Source organism: Pelodiscus sinensis, chromosome 2 (assembly GCF_049634645.1).
Source record: "Pelodiscus sinensis isolate JC-2024 chromosome 2, ASM4963464v1, whole genome shotgun sequence".
NCBI classification, from domain to species: Eukaryota; Metazoa; Chordata; order Testudines; family Trionychidae; genus Pelodiscus; species Pelodiscus sinensis.
In genome coordinates this window covers 112,413,231-112,434,895 of record NC_134712.1, presented here as the reverse complement: position 1 = coordinate 112,434,895, position 21,665 = coordinate 112,413,231, and the positions used below count along the sequence as shown (strand labels likewise).

General features: G+C 47.5%; 1 protein-coding gene across 1 annotated transcript in view; it reads left to right on the top strand.

The window, feature by feature from the left end:
* Positions 1-1,110: 1,110 nt before the first annotated feature.
* The window catches only part of BMP6 (bone morphogenetic protein 6), a 137,909-nt gene continuing 117,354 nt past the window's right edge, over positions 1,111-21,665 (top strand). Inside the window, exon 1 of the mRNA XM_075921280.1 lies at positions 1,111-2,280. Within this exon, the coding sequence (XP_075777395.1) occupies positions 1,773-2,280 (508 nt within the window). The 5' untranslated portion in view covers positions 1,111-1,772. The remainder of the gene's footprint in view (positions 2,281-21,665) is intronic.

Sequence of the window (21,665 nt, the reverse complement as noted above, 5' to 3'; positions counted from 1 at the left end):
CTATGCAAGAGTGTAAGCTGCTTAAGTCTGATTGCCGAAAAGTTTCTCTCTTTCATGATATGCCTGCCAATGCCAGTCAACATTCTGAACCCTTGGGAGGGAGTTTCCCAGATTGCGACAGAGATTAATACCATGCATTGACCCTGCAAAGAACAAATTAAAAACTTAAAAGACAACTCTGCACCTACTGGCAAATCCACATTATGAAGATAATTACACTGCCTGTTTACATTACCTTATGGATCTAGTAGGCAGTTGGAGATTTTATTATTTATAGTGACATATGTTTTACAACATATAGAAAGAAACAATACCTAGAGGGGCTTATATTGTTTTAATACCACAAATGGATCTTCAGGAAAGGGCCCTTGTAGACCCCATTAGCTAACTTTTTTTTAATATTTCCCAATGTGTAAACCCTTTGGGGGGCCAGTTCTGTGTTTCTTGGTTTGTGTTTATACAGCACCTAGCAGAATGGAATCCAGGTCCCAGAGAGGGAATCTTGATACCAGGGAGAAACTGCTAATGAATAAGAGGATTGATGCTGTTTTGTTTAGTACCATTTAAGAACACACTAATGAGCAGGAGAGTCTAATGGCAGGCTTGTATGAAACAACATAGAAGTCAGAGATAGCCTCCCCTGGCTGGGATGGAACTGGGTGGGAAGGAATGGAATGACAATGAGGAGCCCTGTGCCACTTGTGATAGCTGGCAAAAGGACCACAAATGAGGTTGAGCTAGTCCCAAAGGATGTTGCCCTTGCCACTTTTCAATGCAGTGTGACTCCCAAAGGTCACACAGTTAATCCCTTTGCAGCTGTAAATACCACCCGGTGAGATTCACGCTCTTGCAGCAGTTGGAAGCGGCATAATAGTTTCAACTGGTTTTACCATTTCCCTACCACAAGCCCAAGTTTCAGTAACCGAAAAAGAAGCGACACTCAAGAAACCCAGAGAGCCCCCCTGCCCCCCCCTCTCAGCCAGGTAGTCCCGCCTAACACGAAACTGCAGCAAGGGCAGCAACAAATCCAGGGCCTCCCCTCCCTCACTTGTGTCCCGCGCACCCTCCTCCGCACCCCCAGGCTGATTTCCAGACGCAGCTGGGGAAGCCCAGAGCCAGCCGCGGCGGAGGGGTCGGAGTGGGAGACTCGGCGCGCGCTGTCTGTCACTGGGGGTGGGCGGGCGCTTCTGGGAGCCGGAGTGTGGTACCTGCCGGAGCGCGGCTCTCCTCAGTGAGGCGAGGCTGCTTGTCCCGGCGGCTGGAGGAGCAGCAGCAGCAGCAGCGCCCGCGCGTGACTTTCCCTGCCCCACCATCACCCCTTGCAGCCGACCCCGAGGGACCTTAGCGGCAGGAGCCTCCAGCTGCCCTGCAGGGACTTTTCTCCCGGAGAGAGTTTTGCTTTTCTTCCCCCCCCCCCACCCCACCCCGTATCGGAACCCAGCCCCTCCCAGGGCAGCGGGCTTGCGCCGGGGGCTCGGGCAGCTGGGCTCGCTCGGCGGGGCGCGTGTGCTGCCGGCGGGGGTGGGGGAGAGGAAGCCGCCCGCCCCTCTCCCGGGCGCACCCCGGCTGCACCTGAGCAGCCCTGCTCTCTCCCCCGCAGCCCTTCCTCCGAGCGGGGCCATGCGCTCCAGGGGGAAGGTTTAACCCCATCGCCTCCCCCACCCATGAATTAACTCCCGACGCGGGGAGCAGCACAGCCCGGGGGCAGTAGGAGCCGGGCACCCTGCGTCTGCCTCAGGGGCGAGCCAGCAGCGGACCCCCGGCTGGCAGCGATGCCTCTGAGGCTCGGCTTGCTTTGGTGGGGCGGGCTGCTGTGCAGCTGTTGCTGCTCCCCGCCGCCCGTGCTGCCCCTGCTGCCCGCCGGGGGGGCGCTGCTGGCGGACAGCAGCAGGGAGCAGCCGCCGCCTCCAGCCTCCTCCTCGGGATTCCTCTACCGGCGCCTCAAGTCGCACGAGAAGCGGGAGATGCAGAAGGAAATCCTCTCCGTGCTGGGGCTGCCGCACCGGCCCCGGCCGCCTCCGCCCCAGCACCAGCTGCCCCCGCCGGGCAGGCTCAACTCGGCTCCCCTCTTCATGCTGGATCTGTACAACGCCCTGGCCAGCGAGGAGGAGCAGGGCCCGGGGGCAGAGCCCCGCCGCCTGCAGCCCCCCACCGCGCACCCCCTGCAGCGCAAGACCCTCATCCCCCAGCCGGGACCCGGCGGCGGCTCCGCCTCGGCCGGCTCGCAGGACAGCGCCTTCCTCAACGACGCGGACATGGTCATGAGCTTCGTCAACCTGGGTGAGTGCCGGGCTGCGGGCCGGGGCGGGAGGGAGACGCGGTCTGGCCGGCGGCAGCAGGTGGCATTGGAAGCGGTGGGCAGCGCTTAACCGAGAGCCGGGGAGGCAGAGCCAACCTGCAGCCCCCTTGGGGGCGCTGGGCTGCGTGGCTCCCCCTGGCAGCGGAGATCTTACTCGAGCTGGCTCCGGTTCTCCCTGGCACATCACTAGTCGCTGCTTTCGCAGGGTGCTAGTGATCCCTCGCTGCATCCCGGGGCTGCCTCTTACAAGCACCTGCTCGGCGTTGCCCATTCCCGGGGATATCTGCTTCAGGATGGACTCCCTCCTTTTGCCCCTGCTGCACCTTCAAATGCTAATTGGTTAAAGACAGTGAAGCATTCAGTGACTGGGAGCTGGTAGGGATAAGACGTTTTTGCAACAGTTTTTGCCCGAGGGAGGAGAGTCAGGCTGCCTGCTCTACATGTGGATATGCACACACCCACCATGGCCAATTTATTTATTTTGCAGTGAGATCCTGGGAGGATGAATGTGTTGATTCTTGAGGAAACCAATATTTGTTCCTGAGTCACTGTTTAGTTGCAGGCTCCTGCATGAATATGCAAAAGAACAAACACAACCCCTTCTGCCCCCCCCCCCCAAACCATACCTCAATTGCCCATCCATTGTTATATTGAATGAACGCTATATTCTTAACTGGATTGTAGCAGATAAAGGCAGAAAGGTTCTAATAGATTATTGAATCCATCTGACTTCATGTGCACAGTGTAATTCCCCCAGAAAGTAGGAATTATTGAAGGGACATGACATTTGATATAATTCAAGCCATATCATCATAATGTGACTTTTCAGTTCAACAGGCTTTGCTACTTCACTTTATTTTGAAGATAATTTTCAAATTATATTTGGATAATCTGATATATGCACCAACCTGATGACTAACTTTTCCCCTCAGAGGCTTGTTTGCTATTGGCTGATTTTCAATAAATACAAAATAATGTGAGGTGGAAGAACATTAAGTAACCTTTGAGACAACTTAAGTCACTGTTCAGGACAGCTGTTCCAGTAGTAGAATAACAAGGGTCATTCTTCAGGTTAGGTTTGCATTGGCAGAGATGTGGGTGTGGTGTATACCTGTATAACAGTGGTCTCCAGCCTTTTTAATCAAAAGATCACTTTTTCAAATTAAGTGCAATGTAAGATCTACCTCTAATCCAAATACTCTTGCCCCACTTCCTTCCCACCCCTTCTCTGAGGCTCTGCCCCTGCTCCACCCCTTCTCTGAGACCTGACTTTGCCCACTCCACCCCCCCCCCCCATCCTCTCTCACTTTCACCAGGCTGGGGTAGGGGGTTGGGGTAGAGACTCTAGTCTTGTGCCAAAAGGTTTGGTGTGTGGAAGGGGCTCTGGGCTTAGCCCAGGGTGGGAGATTGCAGTCCAGGAGGGGCTTCAGGGGGCAAGCTCTGGGAAGGAATTTGGGTGCAGGGGGACTCATGTCTGGGGCAGGAGGTTGGGTGTAGGAAGAGGTCAGGGCTGGAAGAGGGGTTGAGGAAGCAGGCTCTGGCTGGGCACTGTTTGACTGAGATGGCTTCTGAGTAGTAGAGTTAGGCAGTCTTATTCTGCCCTAGCCATGCACCACTCCTGAAAGCAGCTGGCATGTACAGGAATGGCTCAGTGGTGACCTGTGCTGCCTCTCATCTACAGACACTGAGCCCACAGCTTCTACTGGCCACAGTTCCTCATTACTGATCAAGTGTCTAGAGCCATGGTCACCAACCAGTAGATCGCGATTGACTGGTCGATCGTGATGCCTCAACCAGTCGATTGTGAGGTGTTCAGGCCCCTTCATTTTCTCCCCAGCCCTGAGAAGCCCCACTACCTACCTTCAGCGATAATGGAGGTAGTGTTGGCTTCCCGCAGGGTGGACAGAAGTCTTGCAGCTTTGCGCCATTTCCAGGGGTTCCGGAAGTGCGTTGGCTGCTCCCCTCCCTCAGGTCTGTGGTGTACTGGGCGGGCTGTGGGAGGGGGCGTCGTCCCCGAAGGAGGAGCGCGGTGGCTTCCCTGCACCACAGGAGGGGTGAGTCGGCCTGGAGGAGGAGCGCAGGGGTTTCCCTGCGCCGTGGGGGTGTATGTGTGTGTCACCCTCGGGGGAGGCATGTGTGGGGGTTCCCTGCTTTGCGGGAGGGGGGAGTCAGGAGGCACACGCTGGCTTCCTGGGGGGGCGGAATCCTGGGAGGAGGCAGGTGCAGGGGACTCTGCCCCCACTGGCACCCTGTTCCCTGCCCCCCCGGCACCCTGTTCCCTCTCCCCTGCCCCCTGTTCCTTCTCCCCACTTCCCAGCCACAGAAGTCTGTCCCCACTCCCCTGTCCTCTGCTGCAGAAACCTGCCCCCACTGGCACCCAGTCCCATGCCGAAGCACCCACTAGCACCCTTCCCCAGTACTATGTCTTCTGCTCCCACCAACACAGTTGGGGCCACACTAGTGAAGCTTGGGGTGGGGGGGAAGGGTTGGAGGAGGGTTTTTTTGCATCTCACTTGTGTGGCCCCAACTGACTTTTCTGTGGGTCAGAGACCCCTGACTCAAAACGCGTTCCCTGTCCATCTCAGAAATAAAGACAATGCAGAAACTTTTTGTGTTTGACATAGTATTTTATTTAAAAATGAAGCCTGGCCAACAAACCCCCAATTGGGGCCAAGCCCCCATCTGGCCACAGCATCGTAACACTCCTTCACTGCCCTTTCTCCCAGACCCTACATCTGAGCCTATCATACACTGGAACCCCCTGCCCTGAACCCCTCCCATATCCCAACCCAAATTCTTGAACCCTCACATCCAGAAGTCTGTGGCTTGCTTAGTACCCTAACCCTACATCTGACCCCAACACTGCCTGGCCTGGAGCCCCCTCCCCTAGCCAGCGTTCCCTTATTCACCTCCTCCTGCATCCAGATTTCCTCCCAGAGCTTGCACCTCTCACCCCTTCCCACACCCAAATCCCTCATTCCCACCCCAGAGCCTACACATCCTGCCTCAACCCAGCAAGGGTACGGCTAGACTGCAGGAGTTTTTTAGGATTCTGGAGATATCCCAGAAAAACTCTTCTGAATCCAGGGATACGTTTGTTCTTCCGCTTCTTTTAGTGGAAGAGCAAACATGAACTTTCGGTCCCCCCTATATTCCTCTTTCCACGAGGAATGAAGGGGTTTTTCTGACAATTGGTCCAGTCTAGACAGGCCAAATATTGGAAAAACCTCTTCCTACAGAAGAATTGGGGAGAATTGGGGGGGGGGGAGGGAAGCAGCAGTATAAGGGTTGGGGATAGCAAGTGATGAAGAGGAGGAGAATAGAGTGGGCGGGGCTTCAAGGAAGGGGCGGGGAGGTAGATCTTGACTTGTTCTGTCATTTTAAAAAGTGATCTTGGGTGTAAAAAGGTTGGAGACCACTGTTCTATAGGCAAGGAATAGCATGTGGAGACCCCCTGCTCTGACTTTCTCAGGGGCTGCAGAGACATGCCAGCCACTTCCAGGAGCAGAAATTACCACTGGGATAATGACTCCAGACATGAAAAGTTGGGTATTCTAGAACTCATTACTCAAAGAATTAAATTTAAGCGTAAGAGAGAGATGAAAATTATGAAATGCACAGACAAGCCAAAAATAACTCACTTTGCAAGCAGTGATAGTAACAACAGCCCCCACATATGTGTTAGATTGGGAGATCAGAGTGATGGACGGTGTGTTTGTGAGAGTGACACAGACACACAAAGTGTGAGAGTGACGAGATTTGCATTGCTAAGCTCCCTCCATCCCCTTCTCTCTGTGTGGAGACAGGGTACAGAAGTGGAGGGGAGGAGGGACACCCTGACATCAGTGCCCCCACACCTTGCACAGCAAGCAGGAGGCTCCTGAGGGAAAGCTCCAAAGCAGAGGGAAGAAGCAGCATGACAGTGGGTGGAGGAGCAACTGAAGTGCCAATGCTTGAGAGCTTGCTGGCCAAACCAGTCAGGATCACCTGTCAGAGGCCCAAACATCTATCAGTAGATCCCAATCTACTGGTAGGTGACCACTGCTGTATAACACATCCCCATCCTTGAAAGTTTTTGACCAGAGATACCTCTTGTTTGTCAATTTGGTTTTAGGAGCAATGAAATTCAGCCTAATCTTTTCCAATAAAAACAAACAGAATTGAGTTGTATTTTGTAGTTTAGGGCTTGTATGACTAAATAGTGCTTCTTATCATTTAACATTTATAATATGGTAGTGTCCAAAGGTCCTTATCTGGATTGAAGCCACTTTGTTTTGTGTGCTATATATGATAGTCGTCAATTGCACCCAAATTGTTGCAGGAACCAGTATAGGGAGTGCACGCATAGTCCTGGGGCAGGAGCAAAGAATGACCTGAGTTTCTCAGCAATGATCCCTCTGTTTGATGTTGGTGGGGTTTGGCTATGTAGAGTACCCAATCTTCTGCCAGAGGAATGGTGACTGACCTTTGGAACTCAGTAGGAGGGTGTATGTAATTGAGAGATGCTAAAATAAATTCTTTTAGACATCAACTTTATTTTTAAACAAAGCTCATTTTCAGAATCTTATTAGTGTTCCATGCCTCCTCCTCCTCTCCCCCTTCCCCCAAGAGAACTTCAATGGCAAAACAGAAAACACATATTAAAAAGTGTTATACAGTGGAATGGGACTGGAAGGAACTGACCTAGTGAAACTTAGTTTATAATGAGGAAAAATGAAACCCCGACAGTATTCCAATACAGTTCAATGTGCAAACTGTAACTCCATTTTCAAAGAAGTTCTGTAAAGTTTTTAGAGTTTGAAGTAAGAAGCTTCAGTGTCATATTAAAATAGATGTTTTGATAAATGTGGGTCCTAGGAGTAAGCAGCAGAACTATGACTACCATCCAGGAAGAAATTGCTTCCAAGCTTGTGTTGCTGAAATACAGACTGTTGAGCATTCCATGAGTTTCCTAATCTACAGCAATAATGTTATCTAAAATTTTAAAATGTAGCTGTGAGACTAGAGTCCATCGAAAGGTACATGTGTTTTTTTTTTTTTTAATCGAGGCCTGCAGGATGAACACCCATAGAAACTCTTGGGCCAAAGTTATATGGAAAAATGAATGGGCATAAGATCAGGGAGTTTCTGTCTGCTTATGTGATAGCCCATCTCTGACAAGCAATCAAATGAGTGGGCATGGCCGCCTTAAATTCTGGATGCTCTGAAATTGGTAAAGAAAGTCTATGCAACTTCAGGTAAATATGCAGACTCCAAGCTTCCTAGCTGTTCTCTGTACTATTTCCTCAGCTGCCAGGGCATTCTTCACTATAGTTGGCTTTTCCTTGCCATAAGGGTTCTTGAGGGCACATAGTGATGCATATAAATGGTTCATAGTTTTGCATGTAAATACATGAGCGTTGAGGGTTATTTTACTCTAGGAAATCCCTTTGGTTTCTAGGAGAAGGATGATGTAGAGAAGTAGTGCTTCTCTAGTTCCATCTGCTTGCCACCCAGCTGGCCTTCTCCTCAACCTTCAGAAGCCTGATTGCAAAGCTTACCTGCCTGAACTACATGCAGAGTGGGCGGGGAAGGGGAGAGAGAGCGCGTGGCACTCTGTTGCCACCATCTTCCTTTTACACATTTTTGGCTGATGGGTTTGGTCCTGCTGGCCAATTCCCAGAAGTGTTGAACGCCTACACCAATTACTGAGGGCATGTCTACGCTATGAAACCTCTAGCAGCAATCACCTGGGTATTGAGCTGTGCCCAGAAGTGAAAGTAAACCAGTGTGTCCTGGGGCTCTGCTCCAGCAAGGAGCTGTCGGGCCTGGCTGCAGGACGAGGTACAGTGTGCTTGCTCCCAGCCATGCTCCAGAGGCTTGCCTGCTGTGCTAAGCAAAAGGCAGCTAGGCAGGTTAAAAGCTCTAGCTGAGGGGGGTGCCCCCCACTAGTCTGGGACTTCTTGATCTCTTCCCCCGGTGCTATTTATGGAAGCAGGGCAGAGGGGGCCTGAAGCCTGCCACATCCTGAGATCTCTGCCACGATGCTGCTTGCTATATTTCCCCTTCCCATTGTTGTCAGGGAGCGAGAGGAAAGCACACAGCATGTGTGCCTGCATTCCTTTCCCTCCTGGCTTGGAAGGGGACAAAGGTGTGAGTGACACGTGCTGTGTGCTTTCTTCTTTCTCCCTGACAATGAAGAGGAAGAGCAAGCAGGTTCTTGGTATGACTCTTGGAGGGGGGGGGAGGGGGAAGGAAAGGGTGCTTCAGCCCCCTGCCTTCCCTAAATAGCACCCCTGCCTCCTGCATACTCCCCCCATACACACATCCCCCTGGCCTGAGCCCCTACTCACACCTCCGACTGTGACTCCTGCACCCCCCACATCCAACCCCCTGCCCTGAGCCCCTCCCACCCCCACAATCCTCTGCCTCGAGACCCCTACATTCCATCCCACACTTAAATATTTTGCAGGCACTATTGTATGGCAACCTGCCCTGGGTGCCCTGCCTGAGCAAAATGGTAGTACCGGTAAGAAATTTGTTACTTTAGCTTCTGGGTGTGTCCTATCAGTGAAGGTGGATTTCATAAGTTCATTAAACATGTAATCGCCTGTCCTTTTTTTTTTTTTTTTTTTTTTTTTTTTTTGGGCTATCTAATCTGCAGAAACCTAACTGCAGCAGCAGGGGTGCATACCACAGACCGATTTCCAGCTGCATTGGAAAAAACAACAACACAAAGGGTAGACTTTACAGAAGACATATTGTAAAACACTTTAGGTTAACTCTTTTACAGAGAATGAAGCACTTAACGTAACGTAAAAGTATATACGTTAGATCACGGGTGAGCAAAAGCCTCTTAGTGGACCAGATGCAACCAGCCTTGGGCTTTGATCTGGCCTAGGGTTGCCAGGTGTCCGGTTTTTGGACCCTCTGTCCGGTAAATAAAAAATCCAGAAAATACCGGACACGTGCAATGTTCAGTATTTCCTGGTTTTCCGGCTGGGCGCTGGACGGAAGCCTGGTGGGGACGGGGAGAATGACTGGGAGGCGGGGCGCGATCAGCGCTGGGAGCCCTGGTTGCGTGTGAGGAGGAGGGGCAACCCTGTCCATGCTTGTGCGTGCCGGTCAAGCGCGTGGTGGAGCCACAGCCAGACTGACTTGTGCGGGACTGGAGCGCCCTAGACTCTACACAACCCGGGTCAGTCCTGCTCCCCACCAGGTGATTCACTCCCCTGCCCCCTCCGCCAGCTCTGTGTCCCGCTGGCCGGTTCCTGCTCCGGATCTTCCCCAGTCAGCCCTGCTTTGGGTGGCCAGTTCTCCCCTCCTCGTGAGCTCCCCCAGTCAGCTCTGGCCCCCCACCCCCAATATTCTGCGGCCATCCCCGTTCCACCCAACCTCCCCTCTCCCCTCACTCACCAGCCCTGCTTCCCGTCAGCCCCGCGGCCAGCCCCATTGCCCCCCTCCCCCCGCGTTAGCTCTGTTTCCCGGCCTCCCCCGCCTCCTGGCCAGCACCGCTCCCCTTCCAGCTGGTCCTTCCCCCTCAACCCATGAAGCATGTCTAGTTTTTTTGTTTTTTTTTAATGACTACCTGGTAACCCTAGCAGAGATCCTATCCCTGTGATTACCACAGAGATTTAAACTGAGAAGCATGCGGTCCAGAGCTGGTCCCCAGAGGAACTGTGATCTGGGGGCACCGCTACCATGGCCAGGCAGCCCGGGGCCAGCCCCAGAGACACCATGTCAGCAGCATCTCCAGCTTCTATGGCTAGCCCCAGACCGAGTGGCCGTGGAACCCACCCCTGGCTCCCAACGCCCCCATGCTTACTTGGGTCTGCAAGGCTGCCGGCACAAAATGGTCTTGGAGTCTTTTTTTTTTTTTTCCCCCAACAACTTTGGTTCTCCCCCCCCTTTTTTTCCCTTCAACAATTTTTTCTCTGTTTGTTTTTTTGGGGGGAGGGGGAGGAGTGTTCGGTATTTGTCTGATCTCTCCATTTTTGACCTCCAGTACATCATTAAGGTACCATTCCACCTGCCTGTTTTTTGAGAGAATGTAAATACTTCCCTTTTAAATTGGTTTGTATTATATGGTAACATCTTGTTACTTAACAGGGCTTCTGTCTGTGCATTCAGCATTGTTTCCTTTGTCATAAATTAATTTTGGGATAATATTTTCAGAAGTGTGTAAGTGACTTAGAAGTCAAAATCCATTCTAAAAAATGACTTGGACATATTTGGCCTGGACCAAAACCCATTGCGTTCATGCCCAATGACTTCAGTGGGCTTTGGATCAGATCCTGGGGAGTCTGAATCTCATTGTTTTCAAATGAGACTTAGTCTCATTTAGTATCTGAAAGGGCACTTTTGAAAACTTTACCCCTTATCTTCCATCTTGGTAGTTGAAATAGGAGCAAGTAGAACAGCTTGACAGTGAGTGGAATTCTGTTCCAGCAGAATTGTTAACCAAAGTGGCTGGGCCAAATCCTACCTTCTGTTTCCTCTGGTCAATTCCAGTAAAGATACTTAGTTACACTCTGCAACCTCATTGAGTTCCCTTTCACTGGGGATACAAATGGTAGGAAGACTAAGTTACTGAGGTGCTGGCAGCCATGGTGTCTTACTTCTATGTTGTTTATACCTGCTGTGAGCAGTTAATCAACTCGGTGGTTTCCTGGAGTTCTTCCTGTACTCGAACACACTGGCTAACAATGACAGAACTGAACAAGTAGTAGCAACAGTGGATTCTTCTTCTTTTTTTTTTCCAGAAAGAAGTCTAGTGTAGACATAGTCTAAGTGTTTTGCAAATTAAAAACACAGCTACTGTTTCAAGAGTCCTGCACATGATTGTCTTGCTCCATTGTAGTATTAATCTCAAGAGTTCATAAACATTTCCCTAAGATACTTCCACTTTAAAAAGTTCAGTGGTATCATGTGTTGTTCTACACTACTGTTCAGTATAATCAGAATTCAGAATAATTGGCTCGGTATAAATTCAGAATATCAATGGATCAAATATTTGTGTATAAATAGTATAATTTTGAAAATGTCCACTCAGAGTACAGTATAGAAGCATAGTACTTGAAATAAGAAGATAAGGATGAATCACTTATTTGTAGCCTCTGTGTAAACATAAGATATATTTAGCCAAGGTAAAATCTTACTTTAGAAACCACAATTTCTATGTCCTAAAGTGCATTTAAAATACACACAATATAAATATTCTTATTAGTAACGTGCTACTTTATGCAGGTGCAGATAAATATATATCTTGTCAGTTTTTTTGCATTACACTTGCCTGATGTATATTATAAAGGTGTTAGACATTCTGTTTACATATGTGCTAAAGGGTGACATAATGTCTATTGAAGCAAAGTCACTGAGCTCCCAACTAGGCCAGAAGGAGCACTTGAAAATGCAAACAGATCAAAGCTCAGAGAGAGGTTGTGATATTCACAGTCATGAGGAAAGAGGTGTTGGCGAAAAGGGGTTTGACTAGTTCTAGTTTGTCTGAAAGTGAGGTGCATAATTGCATTGCTATAACTCCAGAATCCCTTGAGTTTCCAGAAATGAATCCATGAAAATAATTTTTTTTAGCAGAAAATCCAAGAAGCTTGGTGAAAATTGTCCAAATAAGTTAGGAAATTTCAGCAAGCACATACAGGCAGGGGAGTATTTCTTGTCTTGTCTTTTTATAGACTACATTATAGAAGTTGTTTAGACTTGGACACTCATTGTAGAGCGACTTTATTTTTCAAACATAGTACACTGTCTGCAGTACAAACCTGTTCCTTGAATTGAAAAAGCAATTTCTTTTTTAACGATGTTTATATGCGGTTTTGACCATCAGACTTTCTCTTCCTGAGAGAGGTGAAAGGAGGGCTTTAATGTTACCAAAAAAAAATGCACAATTTAAAAGGAGGCTTCAAGTAATTTTGTGTTATCACTTTATTATGATTTTTTTTCAGCACTGTTTCTTCCCTTCTACTGATCCCCGATGATGCTATTTGAGTCCCATTTAATCTTGACAAAGTGTGTATGTATTAAAGAAATGAGAGACTACAGTTACCAATGTTACTGTGCATATGTAGTTTATACAGATGTTTTTAATGCATGATACTGACTGAAACTTCTCAGCTTTGTGAAGAAGGGGCTCCTCCAGAATGGATGACTTCCTCCTCAAGGCCTTGCATTATGGTGATCTGTCTTGAATGAGATCCCCTTTACAACTCATAAATAGGGCATTTAGCACATATCCAGGCATTCCCTTTTCCAGGAGAATACCATGCTGTCACCATATTGATTCTAGTCCAACATGGACTGTGGAGGGGAAGGGATTAAACTCGTGTCTTTTGCATGGCAGCAAAGAATGATAAAAAATAGTTACAAAATCAACTGTTATTATTATTACATTAGTAATGGCTTTAGAAAAATACAATTCCCAATCCAAATAACATATTTATATTGTAAAAGAGGTCTGTGTGTGTTTGGTTTTTGTCTAAAGCATCTTCTCCGCAATGAAACTGAAGGAATTGGTAAAGCTTCTGATCATCAAGTGTGCTATCTTTGTCATGTTACATTATCTAGCATTCTTAGATTTTAATACAAAATGCCTCAAATACAATTTTAAAATTTGGACATTCTAGTTGGCAGTTACGTATATAAAATATCAGAATGCCTAAGCATAAACTTGCTCACCAGATATGCAATATTTGAGTGCCTATTTTGGACAATGATGTTTGAAAATTGAAGTCTCAGTTGCAAAAAAGCAATTTTTAGTTTCCCACAAATCCTCTACCCCTTCCATCCTCATGACCGTTCATTTGCATGCACAGCTACAGACCTTCCAAGTTAATTATCATAACTTTCAAAGTATTTGGCATCAAAGGGGCCAAGCAGTGGCTATACAAGATAATGATTTGTTTATAACAATAATTTAAACAGTATAAGAAAAGGATAAACATGTGCGTCCTGCCAACATTTGCTTTACGTTCTCTGAAAGCTTCAGTGATTTGACTCTTGGCTTCTCCTTTCAAATGTGTCTCCCCTTTAGAAATAAAACAAATTGCCAGGGTGATATTTTTCATATTGAAGTCTTCCATTTCATATAGAATCCTAGGGCTGGAAGAGACCTCAGGAGGTGGTCAAGTCCAGCCCCTTTCCCAAAGCAGGACCAATCCCAAATAAATCAACCCAGCGAGGGCTTTGTCAAGCCGAGACTTAAAAACGTCTAGGGATGGAGATTCCACCACTTCCCTAGGTAACCCATTCCAGTACTTCACCACCCTCCTAGTGAAATTGTTTTTCCTAATGTCCAGCCTAGACCTACCCCAGTGTAACTTTAGACCATTGCTCCTTGTTCTGCCATCCGTCACTACTGAGAACAGCCTTTCTCCATCCTCTTTGGAACCTCTCTTTAGGAAGTTGAATGCTGCTATCAAATCCCCCCTCGCTCTTTTGCAGACTAAATAAGCCCAACTCCCTCAGCCTCTCCTCATAGGTCATGTGCTCCAGCCTCCTAATCATTTTGGTTGCCCTCCGTTGGACCTTCTCCAATCCAATCCACATCCTTTCTGTAGTGGGGGGGCCTAGAACTGGATGCAATACTCCAGATAATATGGTATACGGGATAGCCAGAAACCAAATATACACTCATGTTTGTACGATGAGGCATAGTTAGCATTTAGAGATGTGTATATTTCATTTCTTGTGTGTAGTGGTTTTTATATTTAATTACTATAACAGCCATCCGATCCAAGGTGTTCCATCCTCTAGTGTATGGCAAGTTTATTACTTACTAGAATGTCTAAGTATCTTACTTTCTTTTATACAAAGTTCTCAAAGCACTTCCTAAACATTTAATTAAGCCTCACAACTTGCTAGGAGGAAGGTAAATATCTATTCTACTCCTTTTCCAAATGAATAGTCTTAGATATAGAGTTCTTGACTTACTCAAGGTTACCTAAGAACACTGGTAGCAGAGCTGCAGAGATAACCCAGAAATTCTGACTTCCAGTCCTGTGCTCTAACCATTGATCCATGCTCCCTGTTATTGTATTGGCATGGATGCAAAAAGACTTGTAAACAATGACAAGCTAGTGGAACTGTTCAATCTACCTTCAGTTCTTAATGTGATTCATTGGAAAGTTTCTTTAAAAAAAAACAACAAAAAACCCCACTCTAGAATTCTCATTAGACTGATTCTGACAACATCTTTCTTCCTGGCACTCACGTGTATGGGGCACTTGCCAATTTCCACCATCTATTTTAGTCTTCAGAGGGGTAGCTGAGTTAGTCTGTCACAGGAAAAACTTAAAAAACAACAAATAGTCTAGTACAGTGTTTCTCAACCTTTTAAAATAAAGTACCCCTTTAAAAAAAAAAAAAAAGTACCTCCAATACCTACTGTTTTCAGACACGCAAATTTTTTTCCTACCATTGCGACACATTTGTTTAAACAACTTAACTGTAGCTGGGCGGGCAATGAAACTTTTGGGTGTAAAAAGTACAACAATAATAAAACACTCTAAAACTTAAAACAAAAATTCAGTTTTCTCCAAATTTCAATTGTGTTGACGTCCCCCCAGACTTCTCTCGAGTACCCCTAAGGGTACTCATACCACTGGTTGAGAAACACTGGTTTAGGAGTACCTTAAAGACTAACAAAACATGTAGATGGTATCACGAGCTTTCGTGGGCACAGCCCACTTCTTCAGATATTTGTTATTTTAGTCTTATGCTGGTCTCTTTAGGCTTCTGAGTGTTGATTAATTTTTCTTTTTCTGTTCTGCATAATGTTTGTCTTCCTCCCCCCCACCCCTTTCAGGTAATGTCTATATTATCACTTGATGCACAATTTGTGTTGGTGACATCTTTAAAGCATGGCCTAAATATTTGTTGTCTTGTTTAATTCTTTAGGCTGATTTGCTCTCCTTAGAATTTCTGATGTTGCAAGAAACTCTTTCCAATGAACTTTGAAGATCTTTTGCAGACATTTACTTGGGAATGAGTTCATCTTTTTCTTTTCCGTTTCCATTGTAAATTTCAATGGCTCGTTTTGTCAGTGCCCATCATGCTTCTTTTCTAAAACTTTTCAAGTTTATGGAAATTGTTTTTTGCTGCTTTTGATATTTATTGCTTGATATCAAATATGGCGTCCCCATCATTGCACATCTCACTCCCTAGGTGGTTAAAATGCCTTACTAGTTCTAGAGTTTCTCCTCCTACTCTGATGGTTGCTTTTGGGGGAGTGATAGGCATATATGTTGTCTTCTCCTTGCTTAGGGACAAATTGACTTGTTTTGCAATGGCGTTGTCTGCACTATGCAGTTTTTTCAAACATGCACAAACAGTACAATTATATTGGTCATGTGAAGCGCCTTCTGTTGGATAGTTGATGCTCTAGCATTGGCAGTGAGAGCCATGCTCTGTGAGTAACTATCCTGCTGTGCTACTTACCACCTTCTGCAGCTAGGAGTTGTAGGAAGGCACAGTAGATCACAGTGCATCATGGGTGCAGGCTCCCTGTCCCATTATGTAGTTTCTTCTGTCCCAGCGTGTCATAGGCTTCCAAATGCATTCCACAGAATGTTTCAAAGGCCCCTGTTTACTGTGTATCTGCCATCTCTGTTTGAAAGGATAGATCCTGCACTGCTGTTTGCTGTTGTGATCACTTCTGACTAGGTGAGATGTTTTCATACAGTATATTGAGAACACCTAATCCGAACAGCAATTGGAGTTGCTTGACCTGCAGTGTGCCATGGAAAGACAACACCAGCTTACTTTGGGCATTCGCAGAGCAGCTGAACACAGTGAACGGTTTGTTTTGAGCTTGGGAAACAACCATTGAGTGGTGGTATCGTATTGTTATGCAGGTCTGGAATGACCACAGTGGCTGTGGAACTTCTAGATGTGGAAAGCCACCTTCCTGAAACTGTGTGCGGAACCCACTCCTGCACTGTGCTGCAAGGACATGAAAAGAAGAGCTGCCCTCTCGGCGGAGAAGTGTGTGGTGATCGCTGTGTGCAAGCTGGCAACTCCAGACTGCTACTGGTTGGTCACAAATCAGTTTGTCATCAGGAAATAGACTGTTGGGGCTGTATCAACACAAGTGTGCAGGGCCATTAATCACATCCTGGTATGAAGGACAGTGACTCTTGGCAATGTGTATGAAATAGTGGATGGTTGTGAGGGAATCTCATTGCCACACAACTTCCCACAGATCCCAATTTTGGCCCCAGGCCATCTTGCGATAGAGTAATTTAAGAGAAAGAGACTTCTTTATGGTATTGCATACACTTGTGGATCACTAGGAGTGTTTTGCTGACATCAGTGTAGGTGGTCCATGAAAGTGAATGATGCACACATCTTCCGGAATACTGGCTTGTACAAAAACTTACACAAGCAGAAACTTTCTTTCCAAAGCAGAAGATTCCAGTGTGAGATATTGAAATGCCCACAGTCATCCTGAGAGACCCGACTTACCTCTTAATGACATGGCTCATGAAGCCTTACATGGGAAACCTGACCAGCAACAAGGAGCACTTCAACAATAGGCTGAGCAAGTAAAGAATGACAGTTGAATGTGCATTTGGCAGATTAAAAGCATACTGTCACTGACAGTATGGCAGGGTAGACTTAAATCAGGAAAGTATTCCTGTGGTCATAGCAACCTGCTGTATGTTCCATATTTGTAAGGCTAAGGGTGAAAGTTTTTTTTTCCTGGGGTGGAGTGTGAAGGTGGATCACCTGGCTGCTAAATTTAAGCAGCCAGATCCCAGGGCTACTAGAGGGGCAGGAAAGGGAGACATTTGAATCAGGGTGGCTTTGAGGCACCATTTTGACAGTGAGAAATAGTAATGTGCCTTTTTCTGTATAGCACTCTCTCATGCTTTGTTAACTTGTTGCCTTGCCTTGCATAAAAATTTTGGTAATTCCTGACTGTGATTTGTAGTTAGCAAATGGTCATATTTCTATTATGTATTACTGCCACCAGCAACCACCATTTGCAGGAGACAAAGATGGGTTATCTTTCACAGAGCTTATTTGTATTAATTAACAGCACACACAAAAGGTTTGGTGAGAAGAGAAGAGTGCAGGGCAGGGTAAACTCTCTAATACTGTTTGTCTCATACTGTGGTTATGTAATTTTGGAAGCAGTTGAAGGAGTGGAGTGAACTGGGTACCGAGATGTGCCAGGAAATTGCAAGGAATGTGTAGGAGGAGCTTAGGGAGAACATGGAAAGCAGTTCTATATTGGCTGGGGGGGGGAGGGAAGGCGGCGGCAGATAGGGAGCATGCATGTGTTCTGGCTAGTGCATGATTAGTGACTTCAACATCTCTGTTTGCTCCTCCATCACTTTTATCATCTGTTCCTGGCCCTTTACAATGCATTCCTCACTCTTTCTGTCCTGCCTTTCAATTTTAAATTTTTCCTTCAGGATTCATCTCTCCACTCCCTATGTCTGTTTTTTGCCTCTGAAGATTGGAGCACCTCTCAGAACATGTCCTCCTTGCACTGATTTGGTAATTTCATTAGCTGGTGGAGGTGCACTGCTGGCATGTAGGAGGTTCTCTCAAAGGCCACTTTTCCAGAAGCACAATAAACAAGGCACAAAAGTATGATTGTTAGTTTATGTACAGCATTGTGCATTTTACTATAATGATTCATCTTTTTACATACCAGTCATTTTCTCACTGTCTCTTGGCAAGCACACATACCGGTGAGTTTGGCTCATGTAGGGTGTGTTGGGTAATCAAAATAGAGCAAATGAGCGAGGTGGTGTTTTAAGGGGACGACTGCAGGTGTCTAGGGACGCTATTGAAATTTTGCTACTGTTTTCTAAGGATATAAAAAGTTAACCAGTTACCTGGTAAGCATTAGGCTTACTGGAATGTTTATTTGGTAACTGGTTAACTGGACTGCCAGCTTGGAGCTGGCCAGTGGGAATCCGGCCACGTCAGGGTGGCAGGTGAGGCTGCGTGGTGGGCACACAGGACCCCGGCCCTGCTGCAGCGGCCCTAACAGTGGCAGGCAGAACTTGGCCCTGGCTGTAGGAGCTATAGCTGCACCGCAGTGGCCTTGGATCCTGGCTCCAGCCATGCCTCCATGACCCTGTAAGACCCCTGCCCCCACCAATAGTTAACCAGTTAAATGACACAATTTTGATTATAACAATTAACTGTTCTGATAGAAATTTACAACCCTAATTGAAGCCAGTATGTCATTCCTGAGGGGAAGCAAAGGTACCAGGGTGCATCTCCTGCATGTGTGCGGCTTCAGACCATGTCCCTATGCTACTTACCTGTGTGCCACTTTGATCCTTGCATAAGTGATTGCCAATTGACATGGGAAGGTTTCCTACAACGGGGGAAGGAACAAAGCAGCTCTGGCAAGCAACCTTCAGCAGGTGGGTACTTTCAGGAAAGTTTCCTAGAAATCTCTCTGGAGGATTCCCATGAAAACTCAGTATGCATTAACACTGTTCCATTGCACTGTTTATCTGTACTAGTGAATTGGAGCACACTCAAATACAGCTAATATTGTACATCTCTATCCCTCTCTCCATCCACATCTTAAATACACAGAGCAAAGGGCAGCTCTACCTCATATAACCAAGCACAATCTACTAAAAAAGATCACTTACCAGAATTCTCCGCTCTTGCATCTTGCACACTGTGAAACTCAAAGCTTATACTGTCCACTAACAGAAGGTGGTCTAATAAAATATATTAATTCACTTACCTTGTCTCTCTCCTATCCTGGGACCAAAAGGACTACAACAATATTGTAATAAGCAGGACAGTACTGTCAGCAAAAACTCAACTGTGGTTTATCATTTGTCCATAACATTTCTTGGTTGCCTTCTGTGGTTACTTTCTTCATGACATAGTCAGTGACCAGTGCAAACAATAGTGGGAAGATAATGCACACATTAGTTCAGTAGCGCTGCAAATCATCAGTCAGCACTATTGCAAACGATGTACAGTCTATTCACTTGCTTTATGGAAACTGTCTTTTTCTTAAATATGACTGAATGGAGGGTGGGATTCATATCTGATCCTGATTGGGCTTCTGGGCACTATCATAATATCAAAGTCCATTTATATTTGATTACTGTAATTTGCCCAAAGCGCCAATTTTTGTGATAAAACAGCTACTTTTCAAGTCTCGAAAATAGACATTTTGTTACAGTGCTTATAGACTGATGGTTAGAGAATTACAAGAAAGCTGCTCCATATTACCAGTAGCAGCTTAATATAATGGGGCTCTGATGTGGGGATAGAAGGGGAAAGGCATCTTTAGATGTTATTGTAATGGAAAGAATAACAAAGATTCTGTAATCAGGGAAGCTTAGAGGAGTAAATAATAAATTATTTTGCAGTGCTTATCATATGCAAAACATCCCAAACTAAAGAAGAAAGTGAGACAAAATGTTGGTTAGATACAGTATGAGTCATGGGTAAATGTTGGAGGAAAGGGTAGATAAAACCATTTGTGTTGATAGGTGCCAAATTAGTGATGTAGTCACTGGGAGTCACTATCTCTAAACACGTAGGCTAGCCACAAAAACAAATATGTATATACTGTAGAAGCCGCATCAGTGTTCTCTAATATATATCCTGTAGGAGAAATCTGTGCAGGTCTGCTAGTGCATTTGCTTGGTCACAGGGTATATGAATGTAAAAGTGAAGACCTTACCTGCTAAAACCCATCCTGGAATGGAAGAAGTCAGATTCAGGATGGACATTATCTGCCCTATGGGTTTCTTGGTGGATAACAATGCATAGAGACCTGAAATGTGGCCTTCTCTGGGGCTCTGTTTCTGATGCAAAACTACAGAACTATAGTTTCCAGCCAGTTCTGTTTCTACGTAACTCCTTAAAATGAAACTTTCTTATGGTATGTCTACACTACAGCATTAATTCGAGTTAACTTAATTCGAAATATTTAATTTGAATTAAGTTAATTAGAAAGAACGCATCTATACACACAAACTATTTTGAAATAGTGTTTTGCTATTTCAAAATAGTGCATGCACACTAAGAGGACCCTGAACTGAAGTTAAGGCTGGCTGGAACCAGTGCTGGCAGGGCATCAGGTTAGGACTTAGCCTCAGGCAGCAGCCCCACACCCTAATTGAGCTCCATGCTTAAAGGGCCCCCTACCCCCACCCCGGACAGACAGTTCTCAGGGTTCCTCTTCCCACTCCTTCCCCCCTCCTACCTCTCCCTCCTCAACCTCCACACCCCCCACCTCGACCTCCACACCCTCCTCCCCATCCCCCCGGGTGGGCAGTAGCTGGGTGGGCAGCAGGCATTGGGACGGCACGGGGCAGCACGCTCTGCAGTAGGGCCTGCGGGTGTGAGCACATGGCACAGTCCTGGGCAAGCTGCTCCTAGTGGAGCTGCAGGTCCTCCTCACCCAGCCCTGGATGGTGCAGTGCAGGGCTCATAGGGCCCCCAGGTGCTGCTCTCAGTACCCCTGCCATATTGTGGTGGTCCTGTGGAGCCCTCGGGTGTGGGAGCATGTCCCTAGCGGGGTGGTGTGCCCTGCACATGCAGCTGGTGCGGCTATGGAGAAAGAAGGGGAGTGGTCAGTTCTCCCTGGGGACGCAGTGGATGATGCCCAGCGCCCCCTGCGAGGTGCGGACAGCCGTGCCCTGCACCATCAGACCCAACGTGCTTGCACAGAGGCCATGGTCGGGATGTTGGGCTCTCCCCGGGAGTGGGAGCTGCTCCAAGATTGCACCCATGTCCCTGGGCCGTGTATAGTGCGGCCAAGGCAGGGGGAGATGTCCCCTGCCTCTGTGCTGGGTCCTGCCCCGGGGTCGGGAGAATGTCAGGTCTCTTCACACACACGCGCGTGGCTATCGGGTCATGGCCTCTGTGTGGCACGCAGCTGGAGCCACCTGCCCAAGGGTGGCATGGCACGTGCCCGCACGTGCACAGGTGGCTGCGTGATCCATGGAAGGCATGGCCCAAGCATGTGGTCCCTGTTCTCCCTCCCCGCCTCCCCGCCCAGGTAGGGGACAGTGATGGCACTTACCTGGTGTGGCCTCCCCTGACAACCCTGCTGATTCCGGTGCCGGGACACCTCATGGGTCCCGCTGGTGTGGCACCCTCTGCTGCGCCTGGGTCAGGGCCTTCTGGTCCTGGCTCGCTGATTCCCTGGTGGCGTGGACCGTCCCGTCCTCCAGGATGCGGTCGAGGGAGGGGAAGTAGGGGCAGGTGTCAGCCCCTGCTGCGGCTCTGGCGAACCCCTGCCGCAGCTCTTCAGTTTTCAGGCACACCTGCTCCTGGGTGCGCCTGTGGCCTTTCTGGGCCATGGTGGCCACTATGCGGCCATAGACGGCCACATTCCTCCACCCGATGCGGAGATCATGGACATTGG